The following is a 21,426-nucleotide window of genomic DNA, read 5'->3' on the forward strand; positions in this document are numbered from 1 at the left end:
TGGTGTCCCCCAATAAGGGCAACGAGATACGGTAATATTTGAAATCAGCCAAGGGTGTCAAAAAAAAAAATCAAGTACGGGGTAATTTGGAATTGTAAAAAAAGTGATAATTATTTGACATTATAAATAATAAACTAGAGTTTTATTTGGTAAATTCGTAAAGTGTATTTTTTCCCAAAAACCAACTTTTTTCTTGAGCGTTAAATTCCTTTATTCATATTTTATCTTTGAATAGGTTATTAGGCCATTATTGGACTATCTAATGAAATAAAAACAATTCTCGTTAAATTTAATCTTTTTTTCGAAAATTGTTTTGCTATATGTCAGAAAAATTGACCTGGTGACAAAGCAAGCAACCACAATCGCGTCACGCATAGCACTATTGACTTGATTATTGAAATACGTTACTCCTTACGAACTCCGGCAAGTTTGCTTGAAGAGAGCAAACAACAATAAAAAAACAAGATTTGAATTTATCTCAACTTTAACTATGGTTAACATCAATTTTCGTTAGTGTGTAAAGTGTACTGCGCGTGTTTGTGTGTAAAAACTGAGTTTTAAAATTCAAGATGATAATTACGCCCCCTGCTGGCAATTTCAAAAACTCCAAAATAATTTCCAGCATTTTCTCGTCTGTGATTTATTTAATTTTTTTTTCGAGTTTCTTGGACTGTCCATTTCCTTAATATTTTACCTCGTTGCTCTTACTAGGGCACCAGGTTTATAATTTAATAGTTTTGCTATTATATAATGGTATATTATGCAACAAGTTTTCCAAACGACACTTTAGTCACTAGTTTGTTTAGGTTTTCGTAGGTATAGCCGGTCTTGTGTGTGTGTTTTTTGTTATTATTATTCGAAATCGAATTTTCGCATTTAGTTGCTAAATCATTTATTTAGGCTCCAATGTGGAACTGGTAAAGTAAATTTCTTCTTTTTATTTGATATTTTAAGGTTACGATTCACATGTTGTATTTTATTTTTAGGAATAATCTGACGTATTATTAGAGTGGAATTTTCAAATACTTCAACTTAAAACGGACATATAAACAAACAAAACAAACAAACACACAAAACACTCAAACCAAGATAGAGGTTCTACGATCTGAAGGATCTAAGGGCATATGATCTGCCCAATATGCACAAACAAGACTTCTTTCCCATTTAATGCAGACTTAATTAAAGATTTAAATAGTTGCCATACGTAACTGTACTTTAGGAATTTAGATAACTGTTAAGCTTGCAGAAATAAAGAACCTCTGTTTGCGCTAGAGGAAGAAAATACCCGCACGGTGAAGAAAATATATGTAATATGAAGTAATGTGTAAGTGTAATTATTATATGGTATTGAAATTTTTTAGGATTTCTCAACTCAGCTAAAAAAAACGCGGTGTGAAAAGTGGAGCTACTATTTACATTCATGAGACGTGTATTTTGAGAATTATAGTTAATACCAGAGTAAATATTTTTTCAAGATTTCTTTGATTTTTAGGATTTGTTACCATAACGTTTGTTGAAATTGGCGTCAGACGCACTGACAAACTCAGACAGAGATTATCAAACCCGAACAAGAGAAAATTGTTCAAAAATTATCTGAAGTAGTTTCGAATCAATGGTTAATTGAATATTAGAGAGAACCAACCTTGAAACAAGGGGATACTCTGGCCAGGCCTCATGCAGAAACAATTGCATTTGAAAAAAAAACGAGCGGTTGTGAAACTGCAGGTGTTACAAGTGTTACATTATTTTACAAGAAACAAATAGCTTTGCTCGAGGTAATCTTTTTAGCAAATTTAAAACGGGCACACAACAACGAAACGCCAAAAAGAAGAGAAATTAGAAGAAATAGAACATATTATTATAATTGTTGGATTTTTTATGTTTACATAAACACTTAGCTTTAGCTTTAAAATAACTGTCAACATGTAGTGGCTCCAAGAAAAAAAAAGTGTAGTGGCAACGGTGCGGGGAACTCTGCGCTTTTGAGAGAATTCCGTGAGAGGAGACGAGTGAGCTATGCGTCGAATAGTTTCCAATTTTTAATGCGGATTTTTATGAGTGTAAATTCCGAGTGTGGAAATAAATGCTGTTGTCAAAACCGTCTTCTCCCTTCTTTTGGCTAACCCGGATTCCTGATCCACTTCAAACATCAGTGTATAGTTATGTTGAATTTATTATTTATTAATATTTATAGGGCACAAGGTATGAGAAATAAATTGCGAAATATAAATTTTGTAATATTATTTATTCGTCGGCACCAAACGTATCAGTGCAATTATTGGGTATAAATGGGGAATAGAAAAAATCGTTTCAAAACTGATTGTTTACCATTGATTTCGCTGAATTGGAGATTGTAATGAAGGTTTTCTCAAGGAAATTGTAATAACATATCCTATACATGACAAAAAAGGCGCGAAAATCGATTTTGTAATACTCTTGTTGATGCACCAAACTGAATAAAGTTTTGGTTATTTAAGAAAGTTGAGTGTACCTGCTACTAGTGATATGGAAACCGTGAATGAGTTTGCTTATCTCGCCTTAAAAAACCCTCGGACATAAAATTTCCGGAGCCTTTTTATTAAGGAACAATTAACAAAAATTTAAAAAAAAATCCGTTTTATTCAACTTTATTAAATATTTATATAACCATACTAATATTTAGTTAAATATTTTACTGTATAATACACAGGAATAAATATAAAAAATACATTAAACATTGGTTGTTCAAATAAGTTTATAACCTTGTATTAATGACTCAATAGCTACCAAACAAATTAAAAACAGACATTTACACATACTTACGTCAAACTATATTCAAAAGAGAGATCGTTTAGCAATTAATACCCTAATCCGATACCTGTTCTTCGGTTAAATCGTACCATCCACGAACAGGTTCCTCGACCTTTTGCAACCCCTTCAAACCTATAACAGTCTGAAAGGCGAGAACTTGTACAACCGATTGCACAGTTAAGTTAAAAATATACCTGACCGAGAACGCTCGAACTGAACAACTTTTTATTTTTCACAGTGACCACCAACTTTTGGGTGGGAAGGTCGTTTTCCGAGAGCAAATACTCGAAATCCTCCTCGAAGATGGGATCGCAACTGTCCACAACCACCTGAAAGATAAATTCGAAACAAACGCGCCTTGAAAACACCCTGTATAGTAACTACTTTAGTTTTCCCTTTGACGCTGGTATTTTCCAAGCTACCCAGCCTGAGTTTGACATACGGATCTGGAATGTGGGCGGGGTCGATCAGCGGTAAATTCCTGGAACGAGTTTTGTTTATATGGCTGAATATTGACACTAAGTAAAATAAGTACGTTTTGCTTTAAAAATACTTGTTTTTATATTCAATCTATTAATGATTTGCTAATTGCTATACAGCAGATAAAATTCATTGTTTCCGACTGGAATATGTCGACAATTACAGAAATGATCAAAAAATTACAACCTGCCTTTAAAAATTGAATAAAAAAACTGTTCCATAACACCAAGCGTGACCTGCCCCACCTACTGGTAGAAAGGAAGGAGTAACACGTTTTGTCCGAAGTTTTATTTTAGATTCTCGATAGATGGCTCTGTAATCGCGAAAAGACGATTTCAAGTATTTGGCAAGAAATACACAGATCAATCTTATGAATTTCAATTTAGTGTTATGGTACCTTCATTTTAACATATTTTTTCTACTCCCTACTCTAAAATACAAAATTATACCCTTATCGTTCATGCACAAAGTGTCACTAAAACGATACTTTAGTGGCGTGTTGGAAGCAATAAAATACTTTCACGTAGAAAAGTATAGTATGCAACACGTTCATAAATTTCTTCGGGCACTCATGTATAAATGATTAGTGCATCATAATTGGATATTTTAGAGTAGGAAGTATAAAAATATGTTCAAACTTAGTGCAAAAGTTTAAATTTGCATGCAAAAAAGATATTAACAAAATTTTACAGAAGGTATATTGTTTGATTACATAAATAAAAGTACAAAATATGTGTACTCAATTTAAATATTAAAAATTGAATAGATTTATCTTATTCCTCTTAATAGTTCTTTAAAATTTGGTGAAAACACTTCTCAATAATCGAATACGTTATATTGAAATAATTGGATTCTGGCACAAATTTCCAAAATTTAGGCGTCGACTTACATTTTAATAGTCGATATGTTCTTGCATCTGATATTAATTTTACTTCCCCAGACGCTTTTTGAGTCATAATAATATTGGAAAACTTGCCTTGAATTATATTAATTTCAAATGAATTCAGAAAAAAATCAAGAAGTCACCTGAAAGATAAATTTAAAATTTTATTAAAATATATTTCAATTCTTGAAATATATTTTGAAATTCCGTCAATATTCCGTCCAGATTTTTAAATACTCGTTCAAAATGAAAAGAAAATTGGGGTTCATTTATTCAAAGCCGCTTTCACAGCTTTGAAAAAAGGATTCGTTCAATTTTTGGGATTACAGCGCCATCTGCCGAGAATCCAAAAGAAAACTTCGAACAAAACCTAACGTTTTTGTGGCATAGAACCTGAATCTTTATTAAAAAATGGGGCCTGCATTTAAGATTTCAAAATTGCCCTGTACCCAATGGGTTGGGGTGTTATTGAACAGTTTTTTATTCAATATTTAAAGGCATTTTTTGATGAACTCTCAACATATTGCACCATTTCCATGCTTATTGGTATATGCTAAACTACAATAAGCTTTGTGGTTGCTATTTTCAGTCGTTTTTAAAAAAAATATATATTAAATTAATTAATTAAACTTTTGTTAAGAGCAGGAGTGGGAAATAGGAATGCCAAACTCCCTCAAATCACACAAGGAAGTTCACCCATGCTGCTCGTGGCCCTCTCGGCAGCTTCTTTTAATCTCCTATAAGTTCTTACCGTTACCACAAATTCCAAGGTTACTTACGCGACCCGGTGAACAGTCACCAACAGCTTTTGTCTCAGTTCGCTGTAGGACAGCGTCAGTTCTATCCTTCCGAGATGTTCAGGCAGCCTAAAACTGTACCGTCACACACAACTGTTGCTTTGATAAAAAAAAGACATATACCCTGTTCGTCTGACGTCGTTTATTATGGGATGATCTCAGAACATTGTCAAAAATAGCAAAAAAAAGGTTGTTTGGATCACTTATAATCTTGAAATTTTATAATTGTATATACGAGGGTCACTTGAAAAGTTTCCGACCTAACAATGATAAAAAAAGATTTTTTCATTTTTTTTTATTTTTCTACATAGCCTGCTTGTAACTTGTATACACTTATCCCACCGATGCCGCCATCTCTCTAACCCGTTCAAATAGTTCAAATAATTGTTCACGAAGGTGATTACCACCTCAATGTTTGTCCTTCGAGCGCAGTTGAGTTAACAAAAAGAAGTCGCTTGGACCTAGATCTGGCCAGTAAGGCGGATAGTCAAGCAGTTCAAACCGTAATTCGTGAATTTTCGCCATGCCAACCGCTGCGGATGGATGGTTGCCTTGGTGAAACAGGATTTTGGTTTTTCCTTTTTGAAGGTAATAGATTAAGATGGCTATCCCAAAAAACAATCGCCATCACTTTCTGTATTTTTGATTCGGGCGTATAATGGTGTATCCAAGATTCATCTACAGTATGGCTCAAAAATTCGGATTTATTACGCCTAAATCGCACTAAGAGAGTGTTAAAAATGTTCATTCGAACACGTTTTTGGTCTAACGAGAGTAAACGCGACACCCAACGCACGGACAGCTTTTTCATGCCTAGATCGTCGGTAGTTATAGTTTTTCGACGTGCCAAACGTTCATGATCACAAAACTCGTACGACCACGTTTAAATTCAGCTGCCCACACAGACTCCAACTTGTGCCGGCATCTTCAGGGTGAGGTTGAAAACTTTTCAAATGACCCTCGTATACAGGGTGTATATTAATGGAAAACTAACAACTGTGTGATTTTAAATAGGAGATGCCATATATTAGAAAATTTATAATTCCTCGGAAATTTCTAGACATATTTTACTTAAATCAAATCGCTTCTGACATATTTTAAATTTTATGTCCTAAGTGATGCTTGCAGCTTCTCCAACTGGAAGCCTTTGTTCTTTATAGAAGGGTTTGTTTTAAAAATAATTAAATGCAATCGCCAAAAGTCATATTGAGTATTTGAAAAAGTTTAAACACTTCTAAAGTTTCGCGGAATTCAAAAATACCTTAATATACAGAGAGTTCTATTTAAAATAAGAAGGTTGTTATACATACATGAGACTAAGTGGGTAAGTTGTATAAAGTTAAATCTCAAAAATTATAGATGATATTCATAGTCTTAGTCTTAGTCTAGTTCTAGTTCAAATGTAAAGAAATAAACCTACAAAAATATTTACTTATTGTTGTTTTTTTTATATTTGAGGCTAATACAATTTTAAATTCTTTATGAATAGTATTAGCTAAGACAATTCAAAGAATATTGGATCGTAAAAGAATAAATTTTTAAAAAATGAAAGAATTAAAATTAGGCCCAGAAAAGTTCTGCCAATTTAAAAAATTCACCTTTAAACACTGGTTAGAACAACTTTAATTTTAAGTTTTTTAGCTGTATTTAAAATTTTTTAGATAATAATGTGTTAATAATTTAGGACAAATTTGAGAATACGCGGGCTTATATCATTTTTAAGAATCTCTGCTGCCAACGAACAGGGTATACTCATCCAATTTACGTTTGAAACTGTGACGTGCGAATGGTGGGCGGGGCCCCAACGGACGAACTCTGCGATTTCCTTATCGATTCCTCGATCAGTTTGTTCGATTCATTTTCTTCCGAATCAAACCGACTGAATTCTTCGGCCTCGTTCGGCCTGTATTCTTCCGGATCGGAGTCCGAATAGTCGGTTTCGAACAAAGCGTTGTGCAATATCTAAAATTCGGCCAAACGTGCATCGATTTCGTCTCACAGTGATAATAATTTCATATCTAGGATTACAAAAATATTAAATAGCTTCACGCCAAATTAAAGGAAATGGCCTATAACCGTATCTGTTAAAAATGACACTTATCTTGATTTCAACCTAGTAAAGTCATTGCAACTTGAATGATGGTTAAAACTTTGTTCTTTCGATGAAAATAATATTTTGTATTACTGCTGAGTCTCGCGAGTAAACATTTCGAAAAAACTGGCATATTCTTAAAGGTAGATAGGAAGTTCTATAATGGAATATTTTTATGCTTCTTAAAAGCTTTTCTGTTTGTACTAAGGTTTAGGTTTAAGGTTTATATTGTATTTTGTGGCAAAAAAATATTTTCTAGACTTGATCTTTTGTGGGACTTCAATGTATTTAATGTACTTCCCAACTATGCTTAGATGAATTTCCACCTTACCACCTTTTGGATAAAATTTTATTTTTTTAGATAATGCTGTAACATGTAAGAGGGTGGATTTGTTAAAAATTTTGAAATAGTATGATACAATGCATCCAAGTAAAGCAGAACAAAAGCGACTACTTCTAGATAATGTTATCTATCTAGTAGGTGCAGAAACTAAACAAAACTAAACAACAAAAATTTATATTTAAAAACAATTTATTAACTTTTCAAAGGCCGTTTTTCAAGTTTTCCAAAATTTCGCTAAAAAACGCTACGAAAGGCTTTATAACCACAATAATTGCCTGAGGAGAAAAGCGGGTTGATAAAACGCAGACGCCTGCAACTAGGTTACAGAAAACAGAACTGTCTATCTCAGCTAAATTAAAGTTGTAAATTAAATATTATCAAGAACATAATACTTCAACAATTTCTTAGTCACATAGCAATGAAAACGTATTATACTTATTAATATACTTAAAGCATCGTCTGGCCCATTAATTTGAAATGAAATATTTCTAGTAGCCATATTATTCACCTACTAGAAGCATCATAGAAAATTGATTTTAATAAAATTGGATTTTTAAAAGTGTTGATTTTCTGAATGTTTAGTGAAAATTTGAAAGCTCGGTCTAACCAAAACTGGAATTAAACGCTTATTTATTAAAAATAAGAACCTAGCACATAGCACAGTTTTTTTTGTTTAAGTTTCTGTCTATTTTTAATTGTGTTTTTTTGAGTTATCATTGTTTTTATCTTGAATAGTTTTGTTTTAAAGATTATTACTGTCACAAATTTGAAATAATTGCTGTGTGTTTCCGAATTTTTTTAGAAATCAAATGTGAAATATTTCGAAGTAACCTTGTTTTTAAATTTAAATAAATAAATTATATTTAATAGCATTATCCTGATATATAGCTAACTTAAAATTCGTAACATAACTTTATAACACAAACACTCTTGTATATTTTCTGTTTATCCTCCTCTGTTATGAAACGTAGATTTAATGCTTTAATACAAATTGTAATAAAAAACTCACTTTACATTAGCACAGTTGTTTTTGTAATCCTAGGAAGGTAAATATTTTCAATATTATTCGTAAACATACGTACCCTTAACTGCACAGACACGATTATTTTACTATTCGGATTTGCACTCAGCTCAATTTCCTCTTTGCTGACCTGCATCGATTCCTTACCCAACAAGCTGCGTACACTATAGACGAAACGATCCAAAGTAGCATCCGTGTGCTTGTCGATTATGTTGACGATGAGGGAATCGTTTTCCGGGTTCCTGACCAAAAGGTAAAAACCCTGTTCCCAAATGGGATTCGTGGTATGCTTTTTGACTCTGCTCTTGACTTGGTTACGGCCCACCGTCAGTACCATGTACGGGTCCGGTTTCTTGTAGCTCTTGATTTTCTACGGATAGAAAAATACAAATTTCCGATTTGATCGGAGGTGGTCTCCCACCTTTAGGTTGACAGCGCTGTCTACGTATACCACGAGCAGAGCGGAATGTAGATTTTCAGTTTTTAGCAATCTGGTCTCTTGAAGCGCCTGAAACAGGAAGTGTTAAATACTTCTTACAATCATGGGAGAGTCCGGAAACTAAGGGTTTGAAAATAAACCCCCGTCCTTTGATGTTGATATGTTTTTTTTAGTTCGGGTGTTAATACAGAGTGTTCGAAAAATAGAGATATTGTAGAGAGCGATTCCTTGTTAAAAAATATAATTTTTTTATCAACAGGGATCCTGAAATGCAGGATTTTCAAGGTGTTAAGGTATTTTTTTTTAATTATTAACATCTAAACAATGATGTCCCACGGACACCTTAGCGAATATTATTGCCAAACAAAGAGTAAGCTACTGCTTTTGTGTATCCTTTATATTTTTTGTTCGATTAAAAATCATAAATTCCTGTGAAGACAGAAGAAATAGACTTCGTCAAGTAAGAAAGCATACGGAAATGGAATATGTACATCTCCAATATTTGTTACGTTACGTAACTTAATAATCTATTAGGGCTAAATAACCAAATAACATTGCCAAATTTCAACAGAATCGACTGGATATTTGTGTAAAAAATGAAGAGCCTCTGAAATATTTCAGCCTATTTATGTATGTATGTACCGGATGTTATAAAAACTTATCTAAAAAAAACATTTTTTTTATCTATAGCCCATGTAGGGCATTTTAATACAACGATTTTGAGGGCATATTTATCATATTTTCATATAAATATTAACATATAAATATATGTCCTCGCTAACTCAAAAACATGGAATAAATAATTGCATTGTTAAAATTAAGCTTTTAATAAAAAAAAAACGACTTCTTCGGAAAGTCCAGGAGCATACAGGGCAAGGATTTTAAAGGTTTATTTTGAAGATTTAGTTTGATAAAAAAAAAGGAAAGGAAAAACAGTTTCCGTTTTTATTGCTCCGTCGGAAAAAAATTATTACTTATTTAAAAAACCACTACGGAATCTAGACTGATTCTTATCCATAAATATCAATCGGATCACCACTGTGTGTGCGTTTAAATTGACGTTTTGGTATGCATGAATTTTTTTTTCTACAAATTTTTGATACCCTGTATCTCGAAAACGAGGGAAGCACATATTATACCGGGCGACACAACAAAGTGGGAACACTCTATAACTTTTAAACGGCTTATTTTTATTCCCACTAGTTAATAGTTCATTACATTAAATGCTATTTGCCATTAGACAAGTAAACAAAAGTTTCATTTATAATTTTTTCCATGATCAGGTGACCCGGTACATAGTAATTATGATGGTCACAGCCTCCTAGACACAATTTTCAAAAATTAAATAAAAATTTAATAAAACAAAAAAAAAGAGAAAAACTATCCTATCCTACGTAGAATGTTCCCCTGAATCCAAAAACGCAAAAAAATAGAGGTTGTGCCATTTAAAATTCCAAATTTACTGTCGTTTCCGCTCAAATCGGAAGTGCAACCATCGACTACATATTGTCAAAAAATTTGACATTCAGTCTGTCCCAACCCTTCTAAATTGCAAATCGATATCTCAAGTCGCTTAAAAGTTATAAAGTGTTCCCACTTTCTTGTGTCACCCGGTATATAAGAGGTAACTAATACACCGTGCTACACCACACAGTTTGAAACTTCAACAACCAAAAAGTCACGCTAAATAATTTAACGTTACGCTTTTCAGAAAATGAATTAATACGGATCTAGAAACAAATTAAAATAAGCATGGTCACCTCAGAGTTTTATAAGATTAATAAAATATTCTAAAAAATTGTTGTTCTCATTGGATAAATAATAATTTCACTAGTGGCAACAAATTAAAATCACTTTCAACTTTATATGTAAGCAAAACCAACCAGAAAGACAGGCTGACAAATATATATCGATTTGAATTATAGATTAGTTGAACTGGTAAATAAATAAACAAATAAATAAGTATAATAATGGCATCTCTAATCAGTTTTTACTACTCTCTTGGAATCCTGAAACGACTCTACCGGTCCTTTCTTTATATCTCCACTTACGGCATCGACGTTGTCCCTTTGCGCTGACAGACCCAGCCAACTAAAACGCAAGTGGATTTTTCCGTGTTTAGCGTCATCCAGGGCAAACCATCGGTCATTATCTTGGTCCTTGATCACCTTGAATATTTCAACAGCACCGCTATAATTTTTTTTTTTTAAATAAGTCAGCCTCGAAATCCTGATGCCCAAAAAACTGTGTATACCTGCCAAGGAAGTCGTCCTCCCTGAACTCGTCCTGGTCGTAGAGCTTAAAGTATAGTTGCTGTGCGAGCGGATCCAAAACGATGAACTGGAATATTTTGCAAACGAAAACATCTTAACTTATCGCCTTGTGCATCGTTTTACAACCTAAGGAAAAGTGTTTACCTCGCAATAACAGTCCCATTTGGGATTTAAATCCCGTTTGATGATGTGCGTCTTAAACTCTTGCGCACCCACGTTCAAGATGACGTAAGGATCGGATTTGCCGGTAACATCTTTTTTTTCTAGATCCTTCGCTTCGAAAACGTGCACCCTCAATACGCCCTGAAACCAGACGTCGGGTGACCACGGAGGACGTTACCTCCGCCCCATTTGGACTCAGAAGCAGTGAAAACTTTTTGTTGACATTTTTCTTGACAAAATAACAACGTAGACAGCGCAAACTAATTTTAATATTGTTAGAAATATCGTAAAATTTCCTTCAAATTACGGTTTAACGTGCTTGTAGGGTATTGTTTTTGGTAACAAATTTATATTTGTTTTTAATTAACAGTTTGTAGGTACACTTTTTCTGGATTTCTCTTGGATCGGGTGTTGACCATTTTCATACAACCAAAACACCAATATCACTATCGAATTAGAAAAAAACAGCACTCCTTTTCTAGGTATTCTTATTAACTGAAAACCTGACTTAACCTTATGCCATTTGGTCTATAAAACTCACCCATACTGACCGACGCCTGCAATATCACATCCATCCATCACAACACATATCACCATCCAGTCCAAAAACCTTACGTGATTAATTCCTTAGTTTTCAAAGCATATCAGCGTCTCAACCCAAATTTAGTAACCTAGAATTAACACGTCAGTTTTTGTCCCTAAACAATTATCATTATCAAAATATCAAGCGTTAATCCACTTAAACAAACTCCGTAACTGACCATCCGTTAGCCACTGCAGTATTGCTGTATTTTCAAAATATCACCGATCAAATATCAATAATTGTGAGAAATTATAACACCAAAACTAGATTCTTTATTTGTCATAAAATCTCCTAACATCCACTACCGGTAAAAGATAAAATTCGCCACGCGTTCACAATATACCATGCAACTATGTCGGAGAAATAGGTCGATATCAACCAAACTCAAAGAGCACCAAAAATCATCTTCTTCAATAAATAACGAAATCACCAGTTTCTAAACATAACAAGCCAAAAGACCAAAGTAATTGCATCCTAATAACATAAAAAACACACTTCTATCTCTTTTGGAAATTCAAAATTAAACTCCCCTTCTACCACTACCACCCTATCTACAGTTATTTCAGGTACATGCAGAGCAATTCGAACTCAGTTGCAGACAGCGCTGTAAAGCACCCATCAGCATGTTTGGCAAAAAACGTCATCAAGACAGGGTCAAAACACACCTCAGCAGAAGACCAGAAATATAGATATGTACAAGTTCCGGAAGTTTCTTTGAAAAAAAAATCAACAATTGTTTGTTGCTGTTTAAAAGAAAATAAACATATACTTAATAAAAATAATAAAGAAATATATAAAAATTAAAGAACTATATTTGACCCTGAAAGATCTATAAAAGCAATTTTTAAAAAATAATAATAAATAATTTTGATTTTCAACTTTGCCTTTCTTTAATGTAATTTATTGGGCTAAACCAAACATTTGCATAGATTTATTGGACCCCAAAAAGACCATTATTTAGTTAATAATTCGGAGGGTTTTTCGCGGTAGCCGTTCGTTAGAAGTATTTGGAGTTAGGAAAAACTTAGAAGTTATATTTTCAGCTGTTTTTGCTTCAATTTTTAACGGTTTAACGCTTCTGCAATAAACTAAAGCAGGAGAGAAATACTTTTGAAATTTTTGATTTATCGCATTTATCGTTTGATAACCGAATAGATTATTTTCAAAGTCAAAAAAGTTGTTTTCTTCAAATGAGACACTCTATGTACTTTTGGATAATGGGGTGCGGAAGTTAATCCTGCATCGAGTTGCTATAATTTTCCGTATTTTCAATTGTTTTTTTAATGCGTATTTTCCATTTTAGTGTGATTTTTGGCAGAAACCGCAATATCGTTTGGGCTTGTTAAACTGGAATAATTATTTCATCTTATCTTAAATAATAATTATCTTAAAGCAACACAATTGAATGTAATCATAACAAAGAATGTACCCCTGTCATAAAAATAAGTAAACATATACAAAAATTGTTCGATTTGACCCCCATTTTGGTTCAAACATTGAATAACTCTTCGATGCACTCCTTGCGAAAGAGACCTCTGGCTTTCGTCTGGGCATAGATTAGTAAATCAAAGCAGCATCGAAGTTACAGTAACTGGGATAAGAAGTTTAAAAAAGTACTGCTACAGTTTTTAATACTCTAGAACCCACGTAATTACGCAGTAATTGTCAATAGAAAGTATTTGAAACGGAAAATTACGTTGAATTCTCGCTTACTCTAACGTAATATTTAAAGGTCGCGATTACTTGTACAGGTATAACCTATTTTTTTTTATTAGTTTGTAGCAATGATAATAGTAACTTTCAACCTTTCGGGAGTTTAAAAGATCCTTCACAGTAATGCAACTATGTAATGATATCTAAAGTGAAATTTACTGTCACGCTACTCGAGAAATCACCATAAAGTTTAAAATACTACAACAAAATATTTCAACCAGCATCAGAAAGCACGTTGATAATCATTTCACAAATTATAGGTTAAAGTATCAAATGGTTGTCGGCGGAAGTCTCTTTTGGAACCTTGAAGCTGTTTTCGTAGTAACTGCGACCATACAGTTTCAAATATGTAGAATTATCTTTTTTGAAAGTCGAAATTAACGCAAAGTGAAAAAGTATAGTAGACGTTACTACCAGTTAAAGAAGTAAATCCAAACATGGATTTCGAGGTAAATGTAACTTAGACGTAATAAGTGAAAGTTACACCATCTCTTCTTATAAAATGACATTAAATCAAATATTCCATTCTTTCTGTACTTGAACAATTATTTCTCCAAAACATCTTCTAAACTTATTTAAATATACTTTTTGAATTTTTTTGCATTTTTAAGTTATTTCACAGATATTTTTCCTGATTATTTTCGCTTACCCAGTAGCGATTGTTCATTTATTATTCCTTGCCCGCTAAATTTGGATTCGTGGGTCCAAACAATATTAAGAAACTTTGGATCTTGAGTAATTTTTACGTACATAAAGTAGCAAAATTCTAATCGTCTTGCTGCATCGCCGGAATGAAATTCTTCTACAGTTATTTCAAAAAACGGGTTCATTTTATATTTTCTTTATATTCTAGAAGGTTATCCACAAGCGAGTCACGTGAGAAAAAGTCTATATAATAATAAGAAAAATGACCTCGTTTTCGGGTTGTTTTTAAACTTCCTACGTTTTTCCTAACTTCAAAATTTTCCACCAAACGGCTACGGTGGGAAACTCAGTATACATTTCTTCCCAATTGAATTTTTGGCAACTTGTACTCTATCTACCTATCTAGTGACAAGTCTTTAATCCTCAATTACCTCCGGCTCAATAGACTTCAATTCAGCAGCCTCGATCGTTTTAGTAAACCTTTTGGTGATATTGTTCGGAAAGACCACCTTCTTGTAGATGATCTCCTCGATTTTTTGCCGTACGATGTAACTCAAGCCCGGTATCCCGGTGATACCCTCCAGGTCGAAACTGATGTCGGGCAGATTAAGGAAAAATATTTGCACGCCCCCGATTATGGGCGATTTGAGCAGGATCGGTTTTAAAACGACCCGCACGTCAACCCCCATCTGAAAATCTCGAATTCTACCCACCTGGGTACCCGACACCGAGAAATTAATGTCGCAATCACCGTCGTAACTGAAATGTCGTAATTATGGTCCTCTGTCTAACGCCAACGCCTTATATACGCCAACGCCGACGCCTTATATACAGTGCACGTCAAAATGTTGGATCCACAAGGGACTTTTTTATAAGGACTCCGTGCAGGATGTCCTGCAGATATCTACCTTATTATCTCGCGAGCATATAGGGAAGGTCAAGATATCACAATTATTAGTTTGCTACACAAAACCATTAGTACTCAAATTTCATACCATTCACAGTTTCTGAGTCTGTCAATTTTTCCCAGACGGAATCCTTTAAAATCTTACTTTATTAACTATAAAAAATGATCCGTAGAACAAATTTAGTTAGTAATTTAAATTAAAATTAAACTGGCAAAAATATTTTTTTTCAAATAGAAACCACCTATTTTTACAAACCTATCGTATTAAGAATTAAAATTTAGTACTACTTTATATTAGGAAGTATATTCTCAATATTCATAATTTCGAATCTGCTCTTGTACCGTCATCTTGAAAATATTTTCAAACTTTCAAATTTTTACTACTTATAGTTTTCTTATAACAGATTGACGAAATTCCCGGTGGGACACCCTGTATACAGTATACAGTATATACAGTATATAGTGAATTGAAAATAAGCTTATAAATGTGTTAGACTTATCAAAATTTGACTACACCACTGACTACTAATCACAAATATTGTAAAGGTATAATAACAATTATGTTGCAACAACAATTATAAATAAATAAGAGAAGTCTTTCCTACCAAGTTAGAGTGACGGTGAAACGATTAATTTGGATATCCTGCATTAATGAAAAATAAAATACCACCTAATTATATAATATGCTGATGAGGCAGTAAAGCCGACTTTAATGAATTAACCGTCGATATCCAAGCGTTTTCTCTTACTGACGTCAATAGACCAGACTTAAATTTTTTTAACTAAATTATCAACAGCACGGCTTAAAATTAACGAAGTAAATAACATTAAATACTTGGATATAATAGTTGACAAAAATGTAAAAGGGTCCAATCAAGACTTGTCTGTAAACTTGAACAAAAAATTGCTCATATCCATACAGCACTGATGCTGTATGTAACTGCAGTACGCTATAGTTGTATGGAGTGGTCTCTACGCTAACTCGCTCGAACTTTATAATGAAAATTTACAAAACATTACTGTACTATACTGTATTATACCATATATACTATACTAAATTTTATATTTCAATAATATTTCTTTACAGAAAAGCACAAATTTGCAAATTAAAGTTTAGCGCATCTATCAAACTAGGCATATAAGGCAGAAATTGCTTGTTCCCTTCCATGCCAAAGACAGTAAGTATAGATGTGCTGCAAGCTTGAGTCCGAAGTTCTACAATTGTCGGTCAATTAGCATAAGAAAACTCTTTAAGTAACTGTGTTCTCGATTTAGTATAACTCTAAGGTCTGTCTTTCAGATATTCCGCCATTTCATGCTAGTTTGATCTTTTCCATTTTTTATTATTAAATTTAGGAATCAATTTACCAGGTATGATAATAATAATGATATAATAACTTAAGTAGCAATTACTTTGTTATTTATGGTATTGAGAGAAGTTTTGCAAATAAAAAAAAACATACGTATTATTTATTAAAAAATAGATACGATATATATACAATGTGCTTGTATAGGTGGATTTTACCTCGATTACCTCGAATTTAATAATAATCCTTATTTATGCCTTAAATACAAACCAATAATATAAAAAAAAAATAAACATTTTAAAAAATTAACAGAACCATATATTAATGCTTGTGAGTGAAATCGAAGCGGTTTATACAAAATTTAAAAAAATTAAAAAGCAAACAAAAGTGAAACCATTTAATATATTTATAATAAGTTATCGCTCTAGTCCATGCGTAGCGGATTTTTAGAACCGATATATGCTTTAGTTATTTAATAATTAGTTTAACAAAATCTAAATATGATAAATTACTGCTACGGCTGATTTTTAGAGTTCATTGTCCTCTTTAGGAAGTCAATGGTGATGGGGATCACCGATGGTAGCAATTTGTTTATGGAGAATTAATTATTTAAATACTTAGGGACACCATACTTCCCCCAAGAAAAAAATTATAAGCAATATTTTAATAACTTTCCCTATGCTCCCGAGAGATTCGTAGATACTTACCGGACGCCCTGTATATAATAATACATAACATATAAAAACACTACCCCAACCACATAATGGTAGTTCAGAGCATTAATCGATTGGACTTTTTGGCGCACACTGTATATTTACTCACAAGACTTCGAAGTCGATAATGACGGCTTCCTTGGCGACGAATTTATCGTAAACCTTAACGCCGTCAATTTTCGGTGGCTAAAATGCGATATTTTTCAATGGTTGCCAACCGGCGTCAATTTAGTTTTACCTTGTTACCAAAATCGAGGTCCTCGAACCTGAAAGAATCCACTTTCTTTCTGATGTTCGTTTGGATTTTGCCCCTGCAGTATTTTACGACGAAACAGTTTAGGCTTGGCCACAGTTGCGTAATTATCTACAATTGCATTCGAAAAGGATCTCTAAACAAATACGCACCGGATTTGTACCTCGTTGAGCCACTCGGCTCTTTCCCTGTCCGGAAACGTCACCTATATCCAATAAAATTAAGAAACATAATAGTAACAATAATAATAATCATATCATTTATTGAATCTAAGGGAAACCTCCATTACAACAGTAAGGTTGCTTTTTTGAATAGTCATAATAATAATAATAATAATAATAATAATAATAATATTTATTGAATCTAGCAGAAACTTCCATTACAAGAAGTAAGGTTGCTTTTTTTGTAAATAGTAACAATAATAATAACATTTATTGAATCTAAGAGAAACCTCCATTACAAGAAGTGAGGTTGCTTTTTGAAAAATAGTAAAAATAATAATAACAATATCATTTATTGAATCTAAAATCCATTACAAGAGTAAAGTTGTTTTTTTAATGAGTAATAATAATATAATAATATCATTTATTGAATTCAAGAGAAACCTTCATTACAAGAGTAAGGTTGCATTTTCAAATAGTAATAATAATAATATCATTTATTGAATCTAAGAGAAACCTCCGTTACAAGAAGTAAGGTTGCACTATATGAAAAACAGTAATGGCCAGAGTACATCCAAGCAGTAGGTACAGATGATATGATATTCAAAGTTTAAACTTTTTATTCATTTAAAATGAAATACGGCAAGAAAGTTAATCGGATCATTAACATTCGTGATTTTTCTCAAAAAACGCTTCGTAAGTCAGAACACAATGAATATTTGAAAAATAAATGCTAGAGTCTCTCCTCTTGTCTTGTTGATAGAGTATGTAAGTATATAAGTCCCCAGGCGCACAGAATGGTCTGTTGCGTTCCTAGGTAAAATTAAAAGACTTTTACAAGAACTTACTTCAGTCCTCTCGATCACTCCCCGTACCCAAGACCCCAAATATATTATAAGTTTATAAAGAAAGAGTTATGCTGTTATGTTCTTTTAATATAGGTTGCCATCATGAGTCGATTCATAAAATTCATGACAGCTCCAGTTGAATAATGATAAAGAGGAAAATTCGACTCCTACTGCAGTATACTGCAGTAAATTACGGTAAAAGCAGCCTTAACCCTTATAATTTTTGTTTTATTAGTAATAACAGTAAATTTAGTTTTGGCACAATAACCTCAAAATACTGATATTTTTTGTTCAAATCTCTTTCAAATCTAATTATGACTAAATCATCGGCGTAAAATAGCAACGTTAAATTGTTCATGTTCGTTCGTGTTCATCTTCGTGGTTTGTTCATTAGATTTAATAGGCATAACAACATTTTCGTAGACATTCTGCAAAATTTTTATAATTTTGCAGCTTTGTGCCAAAGTAAATTATGAAACAAAACAAGTTTTACAGCGTTTTAACCCAATGCACTTAAATAATAGAAGATCAGTACAGCTTTTATTTCCAGTAAAACCTGACAATCAATATTGTTGTCATTACAGATATACACAAAATAATAAGGAATTTGAGATTGTGTTTTTCTTGACTTCGTGTTTCAAAAAAATTGTCGCATTAGTAAAACGGTTGGTAAAATTAAAAACATAATTTCTCAATTGGAAAATCTAGAGCTTTTCACTCGCCACATATATTTCCAAAGGCTTAGTTTTCCAATGTTGCGAGGTTACATCAATTGGGTATTAACTGAATGGTGCAAAAATAATATCATTCTCATCTGTGTAGCAAGTTAAATTGGTCTTTTGATTTTGGAGGTCATGCTGTCAAAACAGAGAAGACGCTAAGTTTTTAGTCGTGGCAATTGATAGCCAACATTCTTGGTGCCATGGATTTAATTAAAACTCAATAAAAAGTTTTATATGTTAAGTTCTTTAAGAAAGACTCTCATTGCTAAGGCTATTCATAAATAATTGAAATAATTTTTGCTTATTTCCAACTCTATAATATTCTTCCGGAGGAGTTAAAATATTTTATATTTAAAAATTGTAATAACACATTTTTTACACGCGCTCTCTTAACTGTCAAAATAAAAACTATAACATATAAAATAAAAATAAATATTATTTGGGTTAGTCTCGTATGGGGTCAATGTTTCTTTTCGTTTCTTTATTTGCATAAATTTGTGAAAATTTTATTTTTACCTTTCTTGATTCTTTGTTTTTATCATTTGTTCCTTTCTACCATGTTTTAGTGTAAATAAACACATATCTATCTATAAAAATCTGACAGTTTATATAACTAGGCATTATCCATCCAATGCGCCAATACATTACCGTAAGACATTATAATTCGAAATGAAACTTTACCCATGAAGGCAGCTCTTCTACGATCTTCTTAAAGTGTTCCTTGGTCAGGCCACTAGCTGCTATTTTTTGTCGTATTTTTACGGTCTTCTCTGAGCGGGTCGAATCATACCATATAAACGTGCACAGAGCTAATACGGGTAAAATGAGTGACACGTTTAAGTAACAAACAAGGTACCCAACCAAAACAAGAAATGCCTTAAAAGGGACGAAAATCAAATGTTTCAAATGGCTACCGTGCAGGTAACGTGGTGACGTCACAACTGTCGAATTGGGGACTTTCCTATTACACTCACCCTTTTCGAGAATTTTACTAGAACATTTTTAAACATGATTTTCTCGGAATTTATCGGTTTTATGCCATTTGGATGTTTAATAGCATCGGAGCTTTCGACGCGTTCAAACCGGTCCGCGTTGACTAAAATTTCAGGATCGGTCACGCGTGATCCCATAGCTAAAAATAATTATTTCATTAATTATATACCTTATATGAGAGACTGCGAATTAAAAGATCGCAAGGGTCATGTCAAGGTCAAAAGACTCCCAAAATAAAATAGTGCACACCATGTGCGTATCGTGTGTTTAATAAGCACCTAATAGGTATCCAAATTTCATAAACGAATAAATATATTTTATTAATTCGCTGCCTCTCCTGACCTCTATTTATAGTCTCCACCACTAAATTGCATAGCACGCCCTGTGTGCAAAAAATAAGGACGAAGAAATATAAACCAAATATAATTAAAATGCAACGCAAACTTTCAACCAGGCGAAGGTCTATTAAATTAATTTCCTACAAAATATATAATACTTAATTTTGAATTTCATAGTAACTGGACTCAGAGTAAAATATGATCGTCATTAGTTCTAAGTCGTCTTATTTTTAACTTTAGGCCGACAATATATCATTTAAAAATTTATTTGAACTCAGAAGGAATAAAGTAAAAGTTTGAATAATTGCAAAACACGACTTTTAATTGTTGTAAATCTATAACAAAACTATAATACGAATAGAATACGCGCGTTTTACATAGGTGACCACAATTCACATGGGTCATACTGTATAATAAAACAAAAAATACATAGAACATTTATTAAACACACGTATTACAAAATAGGCATAAATTTTATTATGTATAAGTTGTGGTATACTTGTATGTAAACTCGGTATTATATTAATAAGTAATGAATCAATGAAATTCAGGTTTGCTTGTGTGCAAATGATTTAAAAACTATAATATTTAATCTATACTTATTGTGTTTACCTGAGTTGCAAATGAAACACTCACTTTAATGACAAAACTAAGCAAAATAGCGCAAATGCAGAGTAGGTCCTACTTTATGAGAGAAAAATTTGTGTTTTGAGTCAAAACTGACTGCCACTCCTCGACTATCGTTAATAATTATACAAACAATCGGATTATAGGTTCATCTATCCGTAATTTCTATTAAAAATAAATATGACGATTACATCGACCACCAATCCCTTCCCAATTCTCTTCCGTTTGCCGATTTCTTTTTTCAGGGACGCAAATAAATAAATTGAAAATTAACATAACCTGACTTATTCTTCTTCCACTTCTAAATATCAAAAACTTAGATTAACTATGGTAAAT

The 21,426-nt window shown here is 32.7% G+C and overlaps 1 protein-coding gene and 1 long non-coding RNA gene across 3 annotated transcripts; one reads left to right on the forward strand and one right to left on the reverse strand.

Annotated features, from left to right (window-relative positions):
• Window positions 1-678: 678 nt before the first annotated feature.
• Window positions 679-2,086, forward strand: LOC132697196 (uncharacterized). The gene is made up of 3 exons (XR_009618123.1): window positions 679-917; window positions 987-1,307; window positions 1,362-2,086. It is a non-coding gene; the product is annotated as an uncharacterized LOC132697196 (long non-coding RNA).
• A 531-nt stretch (window positions 2,087-2,617) lies between these two features.
• Window positions 2,618-21,393, reverse strand: LOC132696470 (extended synaptotagmin-2-like). Of its 2 annotated transcripts, none has more exons than XM_060661301.1 (17): window positions 21,100-21,393; window positions 20,107-20,264; window positions 19,814-20,008; window positions 17,565-17,606; window positions 17,387-17,512; window positions 17,258-17,334; window positions 14,653-14,980; window positions 11,263-11,421; window positions 11,100-11,185; window positions 10,897-11,035; window positions 8,828-8,914; window positions 8,468-8,776; window positions 6,716-6,912; window positions 4,933-5,019; window positions 3,175-3,271; window positions 2,985-3,119; window positions 2,618-2,932 (listed from the first exon to the last, which is right to left on the reverse strand). In XM_060661301.1, the coding sequence occupies exons 2-17, from the start codon at window positions 20,260-20,262 to the stop codon at window positions 2,846-2,848; spliced, it is 2,307 nt and encodes a 768-aa protein (XP_060517284.1). In that variant the 5' UTR covers window positions 20,263-20,264; window positions 21,100-21,393; the 3' UTR covers window positions 2,618-2,845. The 2 variants fall into 2 exon arrangements, with proteins under 2 accessions (XP_060517284.1, XP_060517283.1); XM_060661300.1 differs by having other exon boundaries at window positions 21,076-21,393.
• Between the last annotated feature and the right edge of the window lie 33 nt (window positions 21,394-21,426).

The sequence above is a fragment of the Cylas formicarius genome, unplaced genomic scaffold (genome assembly GCF_029955315.1).
Source record: "Cylas formicarius isolate icCylForm1 unplaced genomic scaffold, icCylForm1.1 PGA_scaffold_1__22_contigs__length_36826433, whole genome shotgun sequence".
Taxonomy (NCBI): domain Eukaryota; kingdom Metazoa; phylum Arthropoda; class Insecta; order Coleoptera; family Brentidae; genus Cylas; species Cylas formicarius.

Excerpts from the sequence above, each read along its gene's own strand:
- LOC132696470 (XM_060661301.1), bottom strand. The coding sequence starts at position 20,262 with ATGGGATCACGCGTGACCGATCCTGAAATTTTAGTCAACGCGGACCGG. Across the intron at positions 11,422-14,652 it reads TGAAGTCTATTGAGCCGGAG|GGCGTATTGAGGGTGCACGT; the intron begins GTAATTGAGGAT and ends GTCTGGTTTCAG. Across the intron at positions 8,915-10,896 it reads AAAGGGACAACGTCGATGCC|GCGCTTCAAGAGACCAGATT; the intron begins GTAAGTGGAGAT and ends TTCCTGTTTCAG.